The sequence below is a fragment of the Bactrocera tryoni genome, chromosome 2 (assembly GCF_016617805.1).
Source record: "Bactrocera tryoni isolate S06 chromosome 2, CSIRO_BtryS06_freeze2, whole genome shotgun sequence".
NCBI lineage: Eukaryota > Metazoa > Arthropoda > Insecta > Diptera > Tephritidae > Bactrocera > Bactrocera tryoni.
Window position 1 is genome coordinate 58,876,005 of NC_052500.1, and position 18,919 is coordinate 58,894,923.

At 36.8% G+C, this 18,919-nt stretch overlaps 2 protein-coding genes across 4 annotated transcripts in view; one reads left to right on the forward strand and one right to left on the reverse strand.

The window, feature by feature from the left end:
• LOC120768271 (G-protein coupled receptor Mth2) overlaps window positions 1-11,939 on the reverse strand; it is a 47,151-nt gene extending 35,212 nt beyond the window's left edge. Inside the window, exons 1-2 of one of the 3 annotated variants that reach the window (XM_040094870.1) lie at window positions 11,775-11,939; window positions 10,395-11,511 (exon numbers count right to left, since the gene is read on the reverse strand). In XM_040094870.1, the coding sequence (XP_039950804.1) occupies window positions 10,395-11,385 (991 nt within the window). In that variant the 5' untranslated portion in view covers window positions 11,386-11,511; window positions 11,775-11,939. Of the gene's footprint in view, window positions 1-10,394 lie in introns of all 3 variants that reach the window. The other 2 variants (XM_040094871.1, XM_040094869.1) reach the window with 2 other exon arrangements.
• A 3,614-nt stretch (window positions 11,940-15,553) lies between these two features.
• LOC120769250 (ATP-dependent RNA helicase DHX33-like) lies at window positions 15,554-18,849 on the forward strand. The gene is made up of 4 exons (XM_040096152.1): window positions 15,554-16,679; window positions 16,739-16,814; window positions 16,873-17,658; window positions 17,724-18,849. The coding sequence occupies exons 1-4, from the start codon at window positions 15,736-15,738 to the stop codon at window positions 18,123-18,125; spliced, it is 2,208 nt and encodes a 735-aa protein (XP_039952086.1). The 5' UTR covers window positions 15,554-15,735; the 3' UTR covers window positions 18,126-18,849.
• The last annotated feature ends 70 nt before the right edge of the window (window positions 18,850-18,919 follow it).

The following is an 18,919-nucleotide window of genomic DNA, read 5'->3' on the forward strand; positions in this document are numbered from 1 at the left end:
CATTTACTTGAAATTTAGTGTTTTCAATGAATTAATAACTCCGGAATCGTTTGAAAATATTGCAGAAGTGTTGTGGGTATTTGAGTGACACAAAGCATTCACTGAAGGTTGTAAAGTCATCGAAAACTTGTCTCATCCACATCCCTTAATGACGATAACATAAAAGCACAGTGTTGGAATCAGAGAGTTAGCAGAGAATCTCAATATCGCTTCTGGATCGAGTCAACACTATTTGTTTATTGTTTTAAATACCTAAATGCGTCGTCTTATTCTAGCACGATTGAGACTGATTTTTTGGCCAAACACGCCAATCGCTTAGCCACCGTGTGTGACAGACTTAGCTCTTTGAGACACAGCAAACACAAGCTAAATGACATGTGGATGTTGTACCAATCCATGAAGGGTATTTCAATATATACATACACATAATGTTACTTATACGTCATGCTGCACAAATATCCTTTCTGGTTTTCCTTAGTTTTAAAATTTTCTTAACATGTTGTAATTCTTATATTTTTTTGCTTATTTGCTAAGATTTAAGTAATGCTCAGAATAATGTTGATGGTGGCATTTATCTAATCACAAACATGTAGTTAACTTTAGTGCAATGTAAGACCGAAAAAGAAAAATGTTTTAAACCGTTTCTGAATGACTGATTTAGAGAAATATACACAAATATTTTACATTGCATACCGAGAAGTAATCGCTGTTAGAAATCGTCTATACTTGTTCTAAATAGCTATACTTAAAAAGTTATCACTTTGCTAATTATATTAATAACTGCATATTCAGTAATTGTGAATTATACTCGTAAGTACTTATGAAATTACTTCACACTAGTTACATAAATATGAAGTCATGTTGGACAGCGGATTCTACCTGCTTTTTCACATGTAAGACGATTGCTATTTTTTGTTGGTTTCTGAACTGTTAATTAATCGTTTGCGCGCAGGTAATTCCCAATTCACATTAACCTATTAATAATTAGCATATGCTAATCTGCGTCAGTTGTTCTATTAAAATTAAAAATATGAGAGTGAATCACATGCGAAAATATTAAAAAAAAGAGTATACAAAAATCATGTATATGTATATATACATAAATTTATATAAATTCTTTGTATGTACAAGCAACTCATTTTGTATAGGATTTTTAAATAGCTTTATTTATGTTTTGCTCTTGAAAAAAAAAATAATGAAATGACCTTTGGGTAAACACTTCAGTTATTTATAAAAAAATTTATATTTTAACGATATTTCCTCGTAAAGGCATGGCTGAGGATACAATGAACAAAACAAACTATTAACAAGCTCAGTTGGTCAAACTAATTTTAGCGCGGAATTACATTAACCCATGTCTATTTCTTGAATATTCGTCGACAAATGAAAAAGTTTTCTATACAAGCCCTTTATTTCGATCTTTCAGCTTGTATGGCAGACGTACATGGCTAAATCGACTCTGCTCGTCATGCTAATCATTTATACATATACATAGGTATATATTTTATAGGGTCTTCGACATTTCCGTCTAAGACTTAGACTCTAAGTATTATAAACTTCCTGGAAAACTTAATAAGCCCTGTTCAGGGTATACTTGTACTAATATATGAGGCCTATTATTGTAGGCAAAAAATAGTAATTCGTCAAAATATTTTGTTTCTGGGTTGGTATGACTGTCAGCTACATCTGTGTAAAATGTCATATCAAAATAATCATTAGTGTTTAGTATAGCACATAGTGCATTCTGCGATTTTTAGATGAGTGAATTGTTCAATAAAGAAGTGCCGTTAAATTTTGTGTGCGAAACCAAATTTTTGGTGCCTATTTGTTCAGAATGTTGTAAAAGGTCTTTGGTGATAATTGCTTGTGGCGAGCAAGTGTTTTTGATTAGTATAAATTATTCAAAGGGGGTCAAGAATGCGTTGACGACGAACCACGTCCAGTACGGCCATCAACATCAACAGATGATCAACACGTCAATAAAATAATTAATTGGTGCTTGAGAATCGACGATGAACAGTGAGAGATCTTACTGGCATCATTGGAATATCGGATGGATCAGTGAAAAGCATTTTAAAGATCATTTGGGCCTAAGAAAAGTGAAAGCACGATTGGTTCCAAAATCACTAAATTTGTTCAAAAAATAGCGTCGCGTTAACGTCTATGAAACATTGCTTTCCGAATACTAGGATGTCATGAAACGTATTATTAAGTTAAGTTGACAGTTTTCTTCGATGGTCGAGGTGTTATGCACTCCGATTTCCTTCCGACCGTCCAAACTAACAACAAGCAATACTATTTGAGTGTTATGCGTAGTTTGCGCGAAGCTATTTTGAAAAACAGGCCGGAATTATGTGTCGACAACTTTTGGTTTTCGCACCACTGCATTGATTTTTCGTCAGTTTTTCGCCAAATTTTCAACCAAAATCGTGCCGCAACCACTGTGTTCGCCTTATTTCGCTACGTGTGGCTTCTGGCTATTCAGCAAACTCAAACGACCGCTCGGAGAAGCCTGTTTTAAGGGAGTATTCCCATGTAATCACTTCGAAAAATCGATTTTTTTTATATTTTGAGAGTAAAACCTATTGAAAACATGCTGTGAAAAATTCAGACCGAAATTCATAGTATTTGATAAGTTACAGCTGATAGTCGGCGACGTGTCGTAAGCGACTGTCTACCAGGCGCCATGACAAGTCTGCAGCTGCTACGTTTCCAAACGCATTTTTCTCGAATCATCATTTTCTGAAACTGTCATGGTCCTAAAAAAAAACGTATTCAACCGATTGCTTTAAAATTTACATACTATATTCTTTTACTCATTTATAGTTATCGTCCCTACCAGAATTGTTTATTTTCGAAAATATTTTCATATTTTTTTTAAAACGATTTTTAACGAAAAAAAAACAAGATTTTTGTGACTTTTTTTGAAGTTCGACATTTTTTTTAATGAAATTGATTATATTTGGTAGGGACGATAGCCGCAGAACTACTGAATAATAATCCATTCGATTTTTTTATTTCAGACAACATGAACAGCCGCTATCACCATGACCAGTGAACTACTTTTTTTTTTGTTGGGGACTACTTTGATTTAAAAAAAAATATTTTAAAAATGTAAAAAACGAAAAAAAAAAAATAAAAATACACCGTTGTCCTGCGTGAAATTATGTGTTTTTAAATGAAAAGAAAGCTGAATTTATCATTTCATTTTTTTTTTCAATGTAACGGAGCTTGATAAACAACATTTTTTGGCTTCTGTTCCGGTGTAAGGAAAAGATGGTTTTCCAACTCGTGAGCAAGCCACGTATGTACATATACCTGGCCGCGTGAAAAACATAGCATTTCCAAATTTATGCCACACACTATGCGACTATCCTTGTGTCCTGTTGATTGTCATCCCAAACGCAATTTCCACTGGAAACGTTTCAACTGAAATGGCATATCGTTGTAACTCAAAGGAATTCGTAGAAAGTATCAAGCATTTTGCTTCCTTGTATTCGATAGCTGCGTCACAATTAGTCGGGTTCCATTACACAGTTTCGGCGCATGAAGATTGCGGAACATAATAACGACAGATACTACTTTGAGTTGCAAATGATGCGGTGGCATACCAAGCCTCTACAAAGAATTTAGAAATTCCACTGGATAATTCACGGCGTCGCACATAGGAGCATTTTCCTTCAAAAACCGGACAAAAATGAAATTACAAACTTCAGCGATGCTACTCAAAATTGATTTTTTTTAGTAACTAATTGTACAATGAACCGATGAAATTAATAAGCTTCAGCCCGCTATATTGCCACACAAGTAGTCGGAACCAAGACTTCGTTCAGAACACTCTACTGTTCTCGAAATTGCAAGTGGTTTTTTGTGTTGCGTGAAGTAAATTCTGGACAATATTTTGTATGGATTCTGAACAACATGGCACTTATTTAATATTAATAATATAAAGATTAATTTAGTTAATGTATTATTATTATTTTGTTTTTTTTTTGAAAAAACCATGAATCATCAAAAAAACTAAGAAAAAAATTTTTAATTTTTTAGGAATTAGTGTTTTTGTTATAGTGTCGGGCGAGGTTGAGCTATGAATTATTTTTCTTTGTAAACTACAGGGTTTCGACTTAACATATAAGCTTAAACATTTTCCCCTCGTGAGCACGCCACGAGGCCCTTTCCCCCCTTTAAAAAAAGCGCGTTGAAAAAAGTTGGTCAGTTGCATATTTTTTATTTTTATTTATTTATTTTTGAAATCCTGCTAAATTATTCTATACGGGTGGTATATAGATGGTTTAAGGGGGCTCTATCGGAGCCGGTGTGAAAATTGGACAATGGGACCACCCACTTTCTGGTGAAATCCCATAACTCCGGACCCGACTGACCGATTTCGACAAAATTTGGAACGTAACATTGTTTTCATTTTCCTATGTCACTCTATGAAAATGAGCGAAAGCGGACTACAACCACGCCTACTTCCCATATAACACAATTTTAAATTCCACTTGATTCTTTCACTTTCCAGTACACAAATAAAGAATTAATTAATACAACGGAATAAAACTTTGCGGTAATAATTCCCTTAAAGTAAGTCACCTTTTGACCAATAATTGTCTAAATCCAATCAAAATTGTTCAAGCCCCTAGGTACCGAATATGTGGACCCGACACCAAATATCATTCACACAGAATCCTTTTCTGACAATAGTATTTCAATAAGTCAAAAAAGGGTTGAATCAGGTCAATACTTTCCTGAGCTTCCATATACCTAATATAAAGATTTTAGAGCTTCTACGTCACTTTATGTTGGATATATCCGACAATATTTGAGTCAAGTCTCAATGAAAATTGCAGAACATATTTTATTCATAACAGTGTATCTTTGCGCCTAAAATAGATACAATTGCGCGAAAACTTGACCCCTCCAACACAATCCCCCCACTCAAATAACTATTACCCAGATTTTCCGACAACCGACATCCACTTAACCTTGCTCCATATGATTGCTGATTGTATGTAAGGTACCTAAATGAAACCGAGGGAACATTTTTTTGAGTATGTAGCATATTAGTAGTATGTGGGATGAGAAAAAATAGATAAAATCTTGTCGGCACTACCCCCTTCTCAAATATATTCAATATAAAATGTTCGACTGCACCTGAATTTAGTCCTTCCTTACTTGTTTTATTTTAATATATTGCATTATTATACATTATTTAATCATGCATTTTTATTCATTTTTCATTCATAAATTCACTTTAAATAATTTTGTCCGGTTTCTGAGTCCAAATGACGATCGATCGATTTCTATGAGCGCAAGTCTCCCGGAATTTGACTTTGAATTTTCCAGTTTAAGTCAACAACATCGGTATTTTTGGCAGCTAACCACCGGAAGTATCAACCGGAATTGACCCATTTCCATTTCCATTTTTGTTCGTATCCCATACTTCACGCGGGTTTGAAGGTTGATATGTCGAAATGATTATCGCGAAAAGTGTGCGATCTTCAATTGCATTCGAAGTAGCTATCGCATCGTACATCGTTTGATTCCAGTGATTATCATGTTCTAGCAATTGTAATTGCTGGCTTGCTTCTCAAAAAGTTGCACACACCGTACCATTCACACTACGCAATGACTCAAATGACGTTGAACCGCGTACATTAATCAATAGCAACCGAAGGTAGAAGCAATCGTCGTTTTTCGGGTGGATTGTATAAATTCGTTTTAATGCATTAGCTGAGAACACACCTGGATGTCCACCTACTGGTTGGCCTTGCTTTCTGCGTAACTATTTCCTCGACGATGCATTCCATGTATAATATCAAGACCCAGCGGGATAATGGTTCACCGCTTACATTTTTCTTTGAAGAATGCTTTGAAGATAATTTTATGTAGAATTCTTCGATACCAGGTAATGCATAAAAGTACATTAAATTTATTCTACAATCAAGTAAGTACGTAAAAAACGCTACAATACAATATACTCGTATAAACAACAAATACAAATTGATGGAATAAAATTTATAACTAATATTTTCATTATTTCGTCAAATCGTCAAGCATTTGAAGGAAATTCGCAGATAGTTGGTTGTGTTTAGGTGAGCTGTTATTTTAATTAAAAATTAATTTTATGTTTAAACTTTGAATAAAGATATAATATTAATATTCTCGAAATGGCATATGAGAAGACTAATTAAAAATGTAGAAAGTGAAGCACTTTAATGCGTTACTATTTGGTAAGTTTTTCGTGTTTTTATAATTGATGGAAATTTATAATTACATACGGTTTCATCTTTTTTTGTTGAATGTGTAAAAGTAGAAGGCTTCACCGAATCGGATGTGTTCACCAAACCCAAAAAGCATCAGGCTCGTCAAAGGCTCTTTCTTTAAGTCTCCTTGTTTGGAAAAAAACGTAAAGAGACTCAGCCACAAAATTGAAAGAAAACCATTCCTTTTTATACATAAATACTTATTTTCATAACGAATTTCATACATGTATTTTCATAAATAAAGCAAAATTAATATGCAATTTTTTCTATTCTGCTATTGACCTTGGCATAGAAGAATTCTACGTTAACTGTGGCATCAAAGAATTCTTCGTAAACTTTGGCATCGAAGAATTCTCTGTTAACTTTGGCATCGATGAATTCTTCGTCCCTCTGGTAAGCGAAAGGGGTGATCTGTTACTTTTCGTAGGACATCGCCGTGTTAATTTTCATCGGTCGGAGTAAGCGATACAATCCCGCTGGGAATATTTCCAAATAGAGCAATGTTCTCGCAAGCAGATCATTGACGAAAGTTGAGAAAAAACTCGTCAATGTTAATTTTGTTACTGTATTCTCTGGTTGTCACTGAACAGAGTACATCTAGCATCTAACAGCACCACATATACATTGCTTCAAGATAAAGTCCACCAAACATCGAAGCTGTTGTTTAAAAAGTCGCGCTGTGACAGCGTGACGATCGCTTTCTGATTGACCGCGATCCATAATTCCACATGTATGTCATCGCATCCTGGGAATACTCGGTCATGTGGCTTGGGCTGCCAATGTAAGTTGATGCCAAAAAGAACGCCAACCGATATTAGCGCGACCTCTTCGTGGCATCGTAACAAATTTCAATCTGTAATTGAGCACTGTGAGTGAAACACACATAACGTTTTCACTGAATAATTTTCAATAATTTTTATTTTGAATAGCCGGAATAAATAAAGCAAACGACAAATTTTAACGATTCAAATAATTGAAAAACAAAACAAAAAAAAATTACAAAAATAATTTTTGTATGAAAAAAGTTACTTTTTGGAATTGTCCAATTTTCCAACTTTTCCTCACGAAAAGCATACAGTTTTTTATACTCTCGCAACAATGTTGCTAAGGGGAGTATTATAGTTTTGTTCACATAACGGTTGTTTGTAAGTCCTAAAACTAAAAGAGTCAGATATAGGGTTATATATACCAAAGTGATCAGGGTGACGAGTAGAGTTGAAATCTGGATGTCTGTCTGTCTGTCTGTCCGTCCGTCCGCGCAAGCTGTAACTTGAGTAAAAAATGAGATATCATGATGGAGTTTTGTACACGTATTTTTTGGCTCCATAAGAAGGTTAAGTTCGAAGATGGGCAAAATCGGCTAACTGCCACTCACACAAAATGGCGAAAACCGAAAACCTATAAAGTGTCATAACTAAGCCATAAATAAAGATATTGAAGTGAAATTTGGCACAAAGGATCGCATTAGGGAGGGACATATTTGGACGTAATTTTTTGGAAAAGTGGGCGTGGCCCCGCCCCCTACTAAGTTTTTTGTACATATCTCGGAAACTACTATAGCTATGTCAACCAAACTCTACAGAGTCGTTTCCTTCAGGCATTTCCATATACAGTTCAAAAATGGAAGAAATCGGATAATAACCACGCCCACCTCCCATACAAAGGTTATGTTGAAAATCACTAAAAGTGCGTTAACCGACTAACAAAAACGTCAGAAACACTAAATTTTACGGAAGAAATGGCAGAAGGAAGCTGCACCCAGGCTTTTTTAAAAATTGAAAATGGGCGTGGCCTCGCCTACTTATGGACCAAAAACCATACCTCAGGAACTACTAGACCGATTTCAATGAAATTCGGTAGATAATATTTTCTTAACACGCTGATGACATGCACGAAATATGGGTGAAATCGGTTCTCAAACCCGCCTTCTTCCAATATAACGCTATTTTGAATTCCATCTGATGCCTTCTCTGTATAATATGTAATGTAATGTATATAGTACATTAGGAACCAATGATGATAGCGGAATAAAACTTTACAAAAATACGGTATTTGAAAAATATGTAAATGACGTATAATGAAATCTCGATTATCACTTTATCATGCGAGAGTATAAAATGTTCGGTGACACCCGAACTTAGCCCTTCCTTACTTGTTATATGTGAGATATGTAAAATTATTGAATTTTGTTGTCGCATAAAAAAAATTCCTAAAAAGTGGTGGTGGTATGCGTTCACATGAGAGTACCCCCTTAAGTCAATTGAAGACAGTAAATGTGATTCGCTAAGCACATTAAACAAGTGTGCCTATTCCGGAAACTGACTTGCGTGGATTAAAAAACGTGAGTACAAGTGTATTGGGGCCAAGAGAGATTACTTTGAGGGAATGACATAGATTTTGAATAAATTGAGAATTTTAAAATTATTAACAAATTCTTACTACTTTTAGCTCATAGTACATTGTCATATTTTGAAGAGGTGTGCGACTTAATAAAAAATGTTGTTGCAATGTAGCAGGATTCATGATATAGTACTATATTTCAGTGTGACAAAATACATTTTAATTATTCTTAATATTTCATATTATGAATCGTCCAGGAACTTTCTACACACAATATTATGTCACCACCTACATATATAGGGTAGCAATAGTATACAATTTTTCTGGTGTCACTAAATCTAAAAAAAAATATAAGTAATTGTATTTCCCACGTAGAGTTGTTAAGCCATTTTCCATTATGTCGATGGGTATCAAATATGTTCTTCGAAACGGATTCTTATTTGCTGAATTAGTTTCACCGGTTCTTTAATACAATTACATAACTTGCAACTAAATGTATCAAATTTACTAAGAGATGGTAGAATCTGTTTAAAACAATCTCCGATCATATTTTTTTAAGAATTTCACGTTTCCTTGTTTTCTTATAAGTCTAAAGCTTTTCGTCTTCGCGCTCGTTCTGTTTTAGAAAATTGAATGCAACTTTTAGGGTTAAATTACTGATAAGGGCAATCATTTATATAATATGTATTTCTGATATTAGTTTTTATACGAGTTCTAGGCAATCAAGGCACGCTCTGTTCTCTAAAACATGAGAATATACAAAGCCTTGTACCGGTATATATTGTTATTGGAAATATCCTTAAAATTGAATTACCTACTGAAAATTTCCATACTAACTGATCATACTCTACGATTTAGATACAATTAGATAAGAATCCGAAATACTATCTGATCACATTTGACTTGGACTGACAAAGGAAAAATATATTTTCATGAAACACATATCTTCGATCGATTTTTGGTTTTTCGGTTCATTTTTGATTCAGATTTTTTGTTTTTGAACAGTCTCTTCAGCAGTAATGATGTTTTTATGAATGTAAGGTGCTCAGCTACGTTATCAAGTATCACTTTGCGACCTCTACTCAACCTCGTTTTTGTAAAAAGTTCAAAAGATTCAGGTACGACACACGATGCGTACCTAAAACATTACCAAAAATGTGTTAAGTCGTTCCACAAGAGATCTAGAGATATTTTGCTATATCTTTGATGCCAACACTACGACAACGAAGTATGTTTTGATGACTTCAAGACCTTAACTAAATGCTTTCTGCCACTCAAATGTTTGTGTTTTTGATTAGATAAACTCCAAAAACACTTCTGCTACTTTTTGCAGCGATTCCGTAATCAAGCAAACTTGTTCTTAAATTTTTTTTTTGTCCATGATAAAAGTCGCCAAACAAACTTTTCAAGATCAAACTTAACACGAACGTAAAAAAATGCTCTTCGGTTTGCGTGCACAGTTTAAATGGACCAATCCAGACCAAATTTAATCAGTTGGTGCCTTCATAAATTAATTACATTTCATGAAGGTGACAAGTTTTTAGTTGTGTAAGTTTACATTTTATTTGCCCATTAAAAATAGATATCTATTTTGAGCAGATATTAGAAAATAACGCGTAAAGACATAAACAATTTTATTGTCAATCGTCTGCTTATGATTAATAAAACAATCGCTTATACGCACACATATACAGTTACAAACGCATATCGCTCGCACAATTTCTTTGTGAGTCACCAAGCATTGATTTCACTTTTACACATGTTAAGTAATTGCATTTAAAAATTTACCTGCGGGTTTTGTGAAGTTGCCAGTAATCTGCAGACTCTCGAAACTATGAAAACTAACATCCGACTCGTCGCGCTTGCAATAGGATGTTCTGTTGCCTTTCGTAAAGAATTCACCATCGGCGCAACAACGACGTATACACGCGACGCCCTGACAGACGCGGCGCGGCTGACAGGTACGCACTATATACCGTTGCTCGGCAAAATCACTCCAAACGAACGCACCCTCAATCGCCTCCATGCAGTATTCGAGCAGCTTAAACTTTTTCCATTCGCCGCGTATGGCGATCGCCACTTTGCCATCGATGAATTTCACTTCCTTGCCACGCAATTGATACTCCACCAGCGCCATGTCTTGCGGACACGCCAACACATCGTCGACGAAGATCGCCCACTCTTGTAACAATATGCCATAGCGCTGGAAATTTGGTGTGCCCGCAATGCGTACACATTTCTGTTGACCCGCATCGTAAACATAATGCAGCGGGCAGCACTTGTGCACCACACTCAGCGTTTGTAGCGCCTCACCACGCGTTGGCGGGCAATAAACGGCTGCCAAACGTTGATCGACACTGGCGAGACAAGCGCTTGATGGCAACTCCACCTCACGGTCGCCCGTAAGAAAGACGAACGTTTGGCGATTACATTGCGGCAGCTGACCGCTATAATTGCCGCCCTGATCCAACGCCGGCGCTTGTATGCGGTAACCGTAGACCGGCGCGGTGCGTTCGAAAATGTCAACGCTGGTTTGCGTTTCCTTAGCGTCACCGCTAGCAGCGCTGTTGTCAGCGTCGCCTTCCGCGAGATTGCGGCACTCGTAGATCTCGGGTCGAAAGAAGCCCATATTGATCTTGACTAACGACCAGCCTAGGGGACAACATATTGGCGCGGTGACCAAGCGCCGCCCTGCCGTTTGGCGCGTCTCATTATCGCCTTGTACGCTCGCGATGTGTCTGCCCGCCGCGATCAGCAAGTAGAGCACAATCAAAGACATTAAACAGCGATCGTGTGCTTTGAGCGGTCTCAGTTATTGAAGACTTTCTAGTTACTTATCTAGTAGTTTACACGTTAGACATTTTTTCAGTGAGAGCGCAATTTTAAAAGCACTCGCTAACACACACTAGAATTTTGTAAAGAAACGGGAAACACAAAAACTATTAATTATAATGGATCGCTTGAGGATCAGTAACTTGTTTTAAGATAACACGCACCAACCGCGTCAGCAATTGAAATTTCACAATAACACAACACAACAGTGCTGCCAGCAACCAACGATCGTTTATCTAATCAATGATTTTGAAATTTTCAATCATAAACAAATAGGTAATATGCAATTCTTTTTTTTCACATGACTTTTACTGTTGTTATTAAAATTTTTTTTACCGTTGTTACTAAACACAATCACTGCCATTCAAAACGACCGGAAGAACTTGAAGACGTTCCGTTCCGTTTGTATTCGTCTTACCATTCAACGAAGACCCGGACGTCGATGTCTTTACACGTTCGCGTCTCTCAATTAACTGACTGGCTCATTGTCTGCGCATTTGTACAGACTGATTTTCCTTATGGCAATGACGCAACCGTTGATTGTTATATGGCCAGCGCAGAATATTGCTGAGCGGTTGGGAGCGTGGCAGGCAGTAAATACGCGTCGTTTAATATTTGAGCAACCACTTGAGGTGCAAAGCGTCCATTTAACTAGTGAGCACACGGCGTGACCCCAACCCCACGTGCGAATTGCCACTGTAGATTACGTTATATTCGATATACTGCGACTCTTAAGAACACATACTACCCGTAGTAATAGCGGTATTTACTTTAGCAGTATTAAATTTTCATGGAGGGAATTCATTCATGAAAATAAGCGCACACACAGTTGGCCACCCCTGTCATCATGTAATGATGTGCTTCGTTTAGAGTACACATTTTGGGAAACTAAAAGATACTTTGCAACATTTTTTCTGATATTGAGTTCAAATAAAGCAAGAATATGTACATAACGGATGATCCAGGTAGAGGTGCTTTTTCCAATAGCCTTTTTGACAGATCACGCATGAGTCATGTCAAGCTGTCAGCTTATTTTTATTCAGTATTGTTTGGCATTTCATCATGGAGAGGCTTATGCCTGAACAACGCTTACAAATTGTTCAACTTTATTACGAAAATTCACGTTTTGTAAAGAATGTGTTTCGCGCGCTATGCTCAACTTATGGTCAACATAATCGGCGTACTGAGCGTACCCATTCCCAACACCATCACGCATCTTGAGATCCAGCACTCATTATTGGATAATATTCGGAAGAGTAGACCACGTCCGCTACGCAGTGAAGCAGCCGCTCAGTTCGCAGCAACTCAGACTGACGTATGGAATGACTTGGCGCATTTCACGTCGAAATCTTAAATTGAAAATACAGCTTGTGTAAGAACTGAAGCTGCTCAACCATCTCAAGCGGCATCGCTTCATTGTATGGGCTCTAAAAAATTTCCAAGAAAATACGACGTTTTCGAGCCAAATTTTATTTAGCGATGAGTCCCATTTCTGGTTAAATGGGCATGTAAAAAAGCAAAGTTGCCATATTTGGGATGAAAAGCTACCATTTCATCCAGAAAAATCTACTGCTTGGTGTGGCTTGTGGGCTGGTGGAATCATCGGTCCATATTTCTTCAAAAATGATGCTGGTGAGAAGGTAACCATCAATGGCGACCGTAATCGCGCCATGATAACCAACTACTTGATGCCTGAAATTGAAGCTCGTGATCTTGGCGACATTTGGTTTCAACAAAACGGCGCCACTTCCCATACATCGCATCAATCAATGGATTTATTGAGAGAACACTTCGGAGAGCAGATAATGTAACGTTTTGGGCCTGTCGATTTCACACCGTTAGACTTTTTCCTGTGGGAATATGTAAAGTTTAAAATCTACGCGGACAATCCCGCTTCGATTCAGGCCTTGGAGCAAAACACCACTTTTGTCATTCGCCAGTTACCAGTCGAAATGCTCGAACGAGTCATCGAAAATTGGACTCAACGGATGGACCATCAATTTTATTTTTTCTGAGACGTAGCCACGGCCAATATTCGAAAGAAATAAACTTCAAAAATTAAAAATTTAAAAAGAATGTTCCTTCACCATTCAATTTGAAGTTTCTTGTTTTTGTCTTTAAAAAAGTTGGGAACCTCGAAACAGTCAAACTTCCTTAGCAATTAAAAACAAGGTCCCCTTTAATGAATAAAAACTGGTTAAGGAATGCACCGTGACTTAAGGTCTATTGTTCTAGTTCAGTCGGCCTTCAATCTTGTGAGCAGGCACCCAGATGAGATACACTTGATGTCGAACTGACAGGCTACATACAGGATGTTCTATGTACTAGTTGAGATTACTTTAAGCCACGCTGGGATATCGCTGAGTGTGGTGATATTTTCGTTGCGATAGTTCAGATGCACATGGTGCATCCAACCAAGATTGAAAACCAAAGAGAGAACCAGATATTTGGTCCCATTGGTTACGCTCCTAAAACCGGCAGGGACCATCTCTTGGCAAACAGGGCGATGGCCGTTTTCGACGGGTCGTACTGCACCATACAGTGTTCTCGAATTAGGCTCGTGATAATAGATATAACAATGTCATTCGCCTACCCTTGACATCGGATTCCATTGTTGGTTAGCAACACAAAAAGCTCATCAGCGACTAGGCTCCACTATAAGGGGGAAATACTTTACTCTGCGAACTAACTGTTGTCTGCCCGAGACGAATATTAGTATCCTGTTTTACCTTTTTTTTACCTTTGCTTCGCAAACCAAACCAATCATCTGTACAAACTTGTTGGAGCTTACGTATACAACAGCCCGATTTCCTTAAACGCACAGCACCATAACATATCCTGAAATCTTTTTCTACAAAATAGCTTGAAATTATATAGAGTGAAAAAAAATTACTTATTGTAACGAAGGGAAATTCTTAAGAGGGATATGCGAGGCGTCACATATGTCGTGTGTGTCTCTCTGCGGAAATTAATATTGAATACAACGGACGATAGCTCAGAAACATTAGCTGAGGTTGTTAATATTTATCTTTTGGGTTTAGTATCATTTCTACGTCCATTTACTGCTCATCAATTCTACATATACTCGTATGAAAAAGCAAATTAGTAAGAGGTAATGGAAGTTATCTTTTGCTAAGATGACTTGAGCAAATCGCTAAGGTCGTGTTATTAGGTTTTTGTATGGTATATATTTTTTGCTGAAGTTTTAAACGAGAGGAACCTTAAAATAAAGACAAATTATGCAAGAACAAGCTCTATGAAACAGAACTGGCAAAGTTCTAATGTAATCCAACAAAGATTTCTGCCGATGGAAGACGAATACACTTAAACAGACCACAATATTTTTGAAACTACTATTTCCAATATAATAGTACTTTGATTCAACTGTAAATCATTCCACCTCAAAGCTCAAAGTTCTGATGCAGAACTATCCATTATAATAGAAATATGAGATATAAAGGCAAAATACTGGTAGTATAATAGGTATTACTTGTAGCAAACTTCCTCGACACATAAGCATGTATGTATGTATGTACATGTTGATTGAGGAATGTGTGGACGTTTACAATTGAGGGTAAGGGCGGTCTAGTTAAAAAAATGCCTTTACCTAAAGAAAAAGTCTTGATTAAGCAAATGAGAACTTAACTACAAATGACTACTAACCAGATATTGAGAAAACGGTCCTAAGGATATAAGATCGATTACTTCCTTTATTATTTGAAACATATGAATAAGATAAAAAGTACAAAATATTGTGATTATTGAGAATTTAGCCACTTTCATTAATGAATAAATAAAAAGTACATACAACAGATTGTGGTTGTCGAAAAGTTATTCACTTCCATTAACCTTTAACTTGCAGATATTGTTCTACCCTTATACTTTCGACATCAATATGTTGCTACACCAAACAGACTAATTTGGAAGTAGTTACTGCTTACAATTGGTCCAAGCACTGATATATATACAAAAATTTTAAGTTAATGTAGCAATAGTCAATTAATGTGGCAACTTCGTGCTATGCGCTGAATAACAGAGAACTCACATGGCGTTGAAAACTGGGATGTCAGCTTGCAAACTGTCAAACGTTGTCAACGTGCGCCCAGCGTGAAGGGGGAAAACTCCAATATTATTTTTATTTTTAATTAAAAAAATTTGCGATAAATTCTCCAATATTTTTCGCATAATGAATTTCCCGTGAATTTAGTGAATTTCAAAAAACAAATTTACTGCGCACTTCACAAAGTGCGGTATAAAGTGCAGGAATTTCTCATTTTACAAGCTCCAGACAAGTTTCATGTCAACGGGTATGGAGTCCAAATATTTGTTGACAAGCAAAACTCCGGTCAAATCACCGCATGGCGGCGGTGCGAAGACAAGTGTTAGCATATCTAGTTTTCCAATTAAACGAAAATTACAAAGTCCGGTGAATGGCATTGAAAATGTTATAATCAAAGCACCTAAATTGAATAACGGAAGTGCAACAACTACCTCAAATGGAAAATCAAATGTCAACACACCTACACCGAATGGTGGCATACTACATCTTAATGGCAAAGGTATACCATCCAAACAACAGTTGGAACTACAGCGACAGGCGCTACCTGTATATAAAGTACGTCAGCGACTTATACTAGAGGCGCGACGTTCAGAAACTATGTTGTTGATGGGTGAGACTGGTTCTGGTAAAACAACACAAATACCGCAGTTCCTCTACGAAAGTGGCTTTGCGCAAAAAGGTATGATTGGCATAACACAACCCCGTCGTGTGGCCGCAATAACTGTAGCGCGTCGTGTTGCGCAAGAACAAGGTTGTCGTCTTGGCGAAACTGTGGGTTACACAGTGCGTTTCGAGGATTGCACTTCTCCACAGACACGTATAAGATTCCTAACAGATGGTTGCCTACTGCGTGAAGCTATTGCTGATCGCCTGTTGCGGCAGTACACTGTTTTGATATTAGATGAAGCCCACGAACGTACAATAAACACTGATGTGCTTTTTGGTATTGTCAAAGAAGCGCAAAAACAGCGTAGACAACGTGGTTTAACGCCACTTAAAATCGTGATTACATCAGCTACCATGGATATCGATCATTTTGGAAAGTATTTTAATGTGCGCGGCATGTACCTCGAGGGTAAAACCTATCCGGTAAAAGTTATGCATGCTAAAGAAACTCAACCAGATTACCTTAATGCTGCACTAGTGACGCTATTTCAGTTCCATCGTGCAGAACCTGTCAAGTAATGTTTATACATTTTTTGCCTTAAATAAGTAATATAATTATTTTATGATGTTATAGTCATGATGTGCTAATTTTTCTTACTGGGCAAGAGGAAATCGAAGCAATGGCGCATCAAATACGTCAAATTGCTAAGGTAAGTCATGTGCTCTTACATTAAAAACGCCTTGTAATTGGAATTTAATTATTTACAGACACATGATGCCGAATTAAGTCCAGTACGTGTATTTCCACTCTATGCGCAGTTGCCACAGAACAAACAATTGGAATGTTTCCTACCCGCACACGCGAATTCACGTAAAATCGTGCTAGCAACCAACATAGCTGAAACATCCGTCACAATACCTGGCATAAGATGCGTCCTCGATTGCGGCTTTGTTAAGCGACGTGTCTATAATCCAAGCAGCGGTTTGGATGCTCTGCGTATTGTACGTGTTTCACAAGCGCAGGCATGGCAACGCTGCGGCCGCGCTGGCCGTGATGCACCAGGCACTTGTTATCGCACGTACACACAAGCAGAAATGGAATCCTTCGAAAACATGCCAAAGCCTGAAATATTGCGCAGCAATATTTGCTCTACTGTACTGCAGTTGTTAGCATTAGGTATCGATTGTCGTACATTTGATTTTCTAGATCGACCAACGCCCGAAGCGGTAGACGATGCCTATCGTAAGTTGGAAGCGCTCGGTGCTGTAAGAAATTATAAAATCAAACCTGAACTGACAACCTTGGGTCAGCAAATGTCACAATTCCCACTAGATCCACGTTACAGCAAGCTATTGCTATCAGCGTCAGCCTTCGGTTGCATGGAAGAAATGTTAAGTCTAGTCGCTGTGCTGTCGGGGGAGAATGTGTTTGTTTCTAGCAATGAAAAACGCGAGCTTGCCGCTCTGGCGCATGCTAAATTCACATCCAAACATGGTGATCATTTAACGCTGCTTAATGTCTTTAGCGCGTTTCTGAAGACGGAGAAAGTTAAGGTTAGTGTACAAAAAAGTAAAAACAAAAAACAAAATTTATAATTATTCTCAAATTTCCTACACAGCTCTGGTGCCATGACAATTTTCTTAACACAAGAAATCTTTCCTATGCGCGTGAGGTGCGTAAACAACTACAAGAGATTGTTGAGCGTCTCGATTTGCCTTTAAACAGTTGTGGTAATAATCAGGATCAAGTACGCAAGTGCCTGCTAATTGGTCTGTTCGATAATATTGCTGAACTGCAGCGCGACAATACCTACCTTACAATAGCTGGACGTCAGCGTGCGAGAATACACCCGTCCAGTGTCTTCCATGGCAAATATAGACCGGAATTTGTAATATTTACAGAGATTGTGCTGACCGAACGCAATTTTCTGCGTCAAGTTTCCGAAATCAATCCCGACTGGATAGCTGATGTGCTGCCAAATTATGCGCATTTAAATAGAATTAAAAGCTCATTGAAATAACATTGATTGCATAGCTGCCTAAAAATTATTTTACACTATTTTATACAGTAATCGTAAGTTATTTTCTGCGCGTAACTGAAGAAAGGACCATTTGTAAAAAAAAAAAACGTTTTGGATGTTGCTAATAGTGAAATGTAATATAATTAATTTTAAATTACTAAGTAGTATTCGTCGTTCATTTGCATATATGCATATGTATGCCAACTAAAGTTTTAAAGAGTTCCAGTTTTACCCATATAAATACCGTTAATGCATTTATTATTATTTAAATTATGTGCTTCAGTTCAAAAAATAATTTTATTTGCATATTTAATTTGTATTGAATACTGTTTTTAACATAAACCAGAATAATACAACTAAATATATACAAACATACATGCATACAATGAATATGGACGCAAACGTTTGTGTCTTGAAGTGAATTTCTTTAAAGGCGCGTTTTTTTTTAAATAAACCCTTACTCCTTTTTCTAGCTGAAGAGCACAGCAAAGCAATGATTTTAATATTCTTATTATTTGCTCAAAAACATTTTGATGAAGTATTCAACGCGATGAAGTAATAATATAAACAATCATGTAAATATACACATATCCTGATTTTTTTAAATAATTATTTAGTAAACTGATGCAAAAGCGATTGTGTGTCTACATAATATGACAACAGGCTGCCCACATTGTATTTTCCAAGCAGCTGCGTTCAAACACATGATTTTTTCGTAATTTTTTACTTATTTTTTATTTTTAAATATTTTAAATTTTTTTAAATTAATTTTTAAAAATTTTTAAATAGTTTTT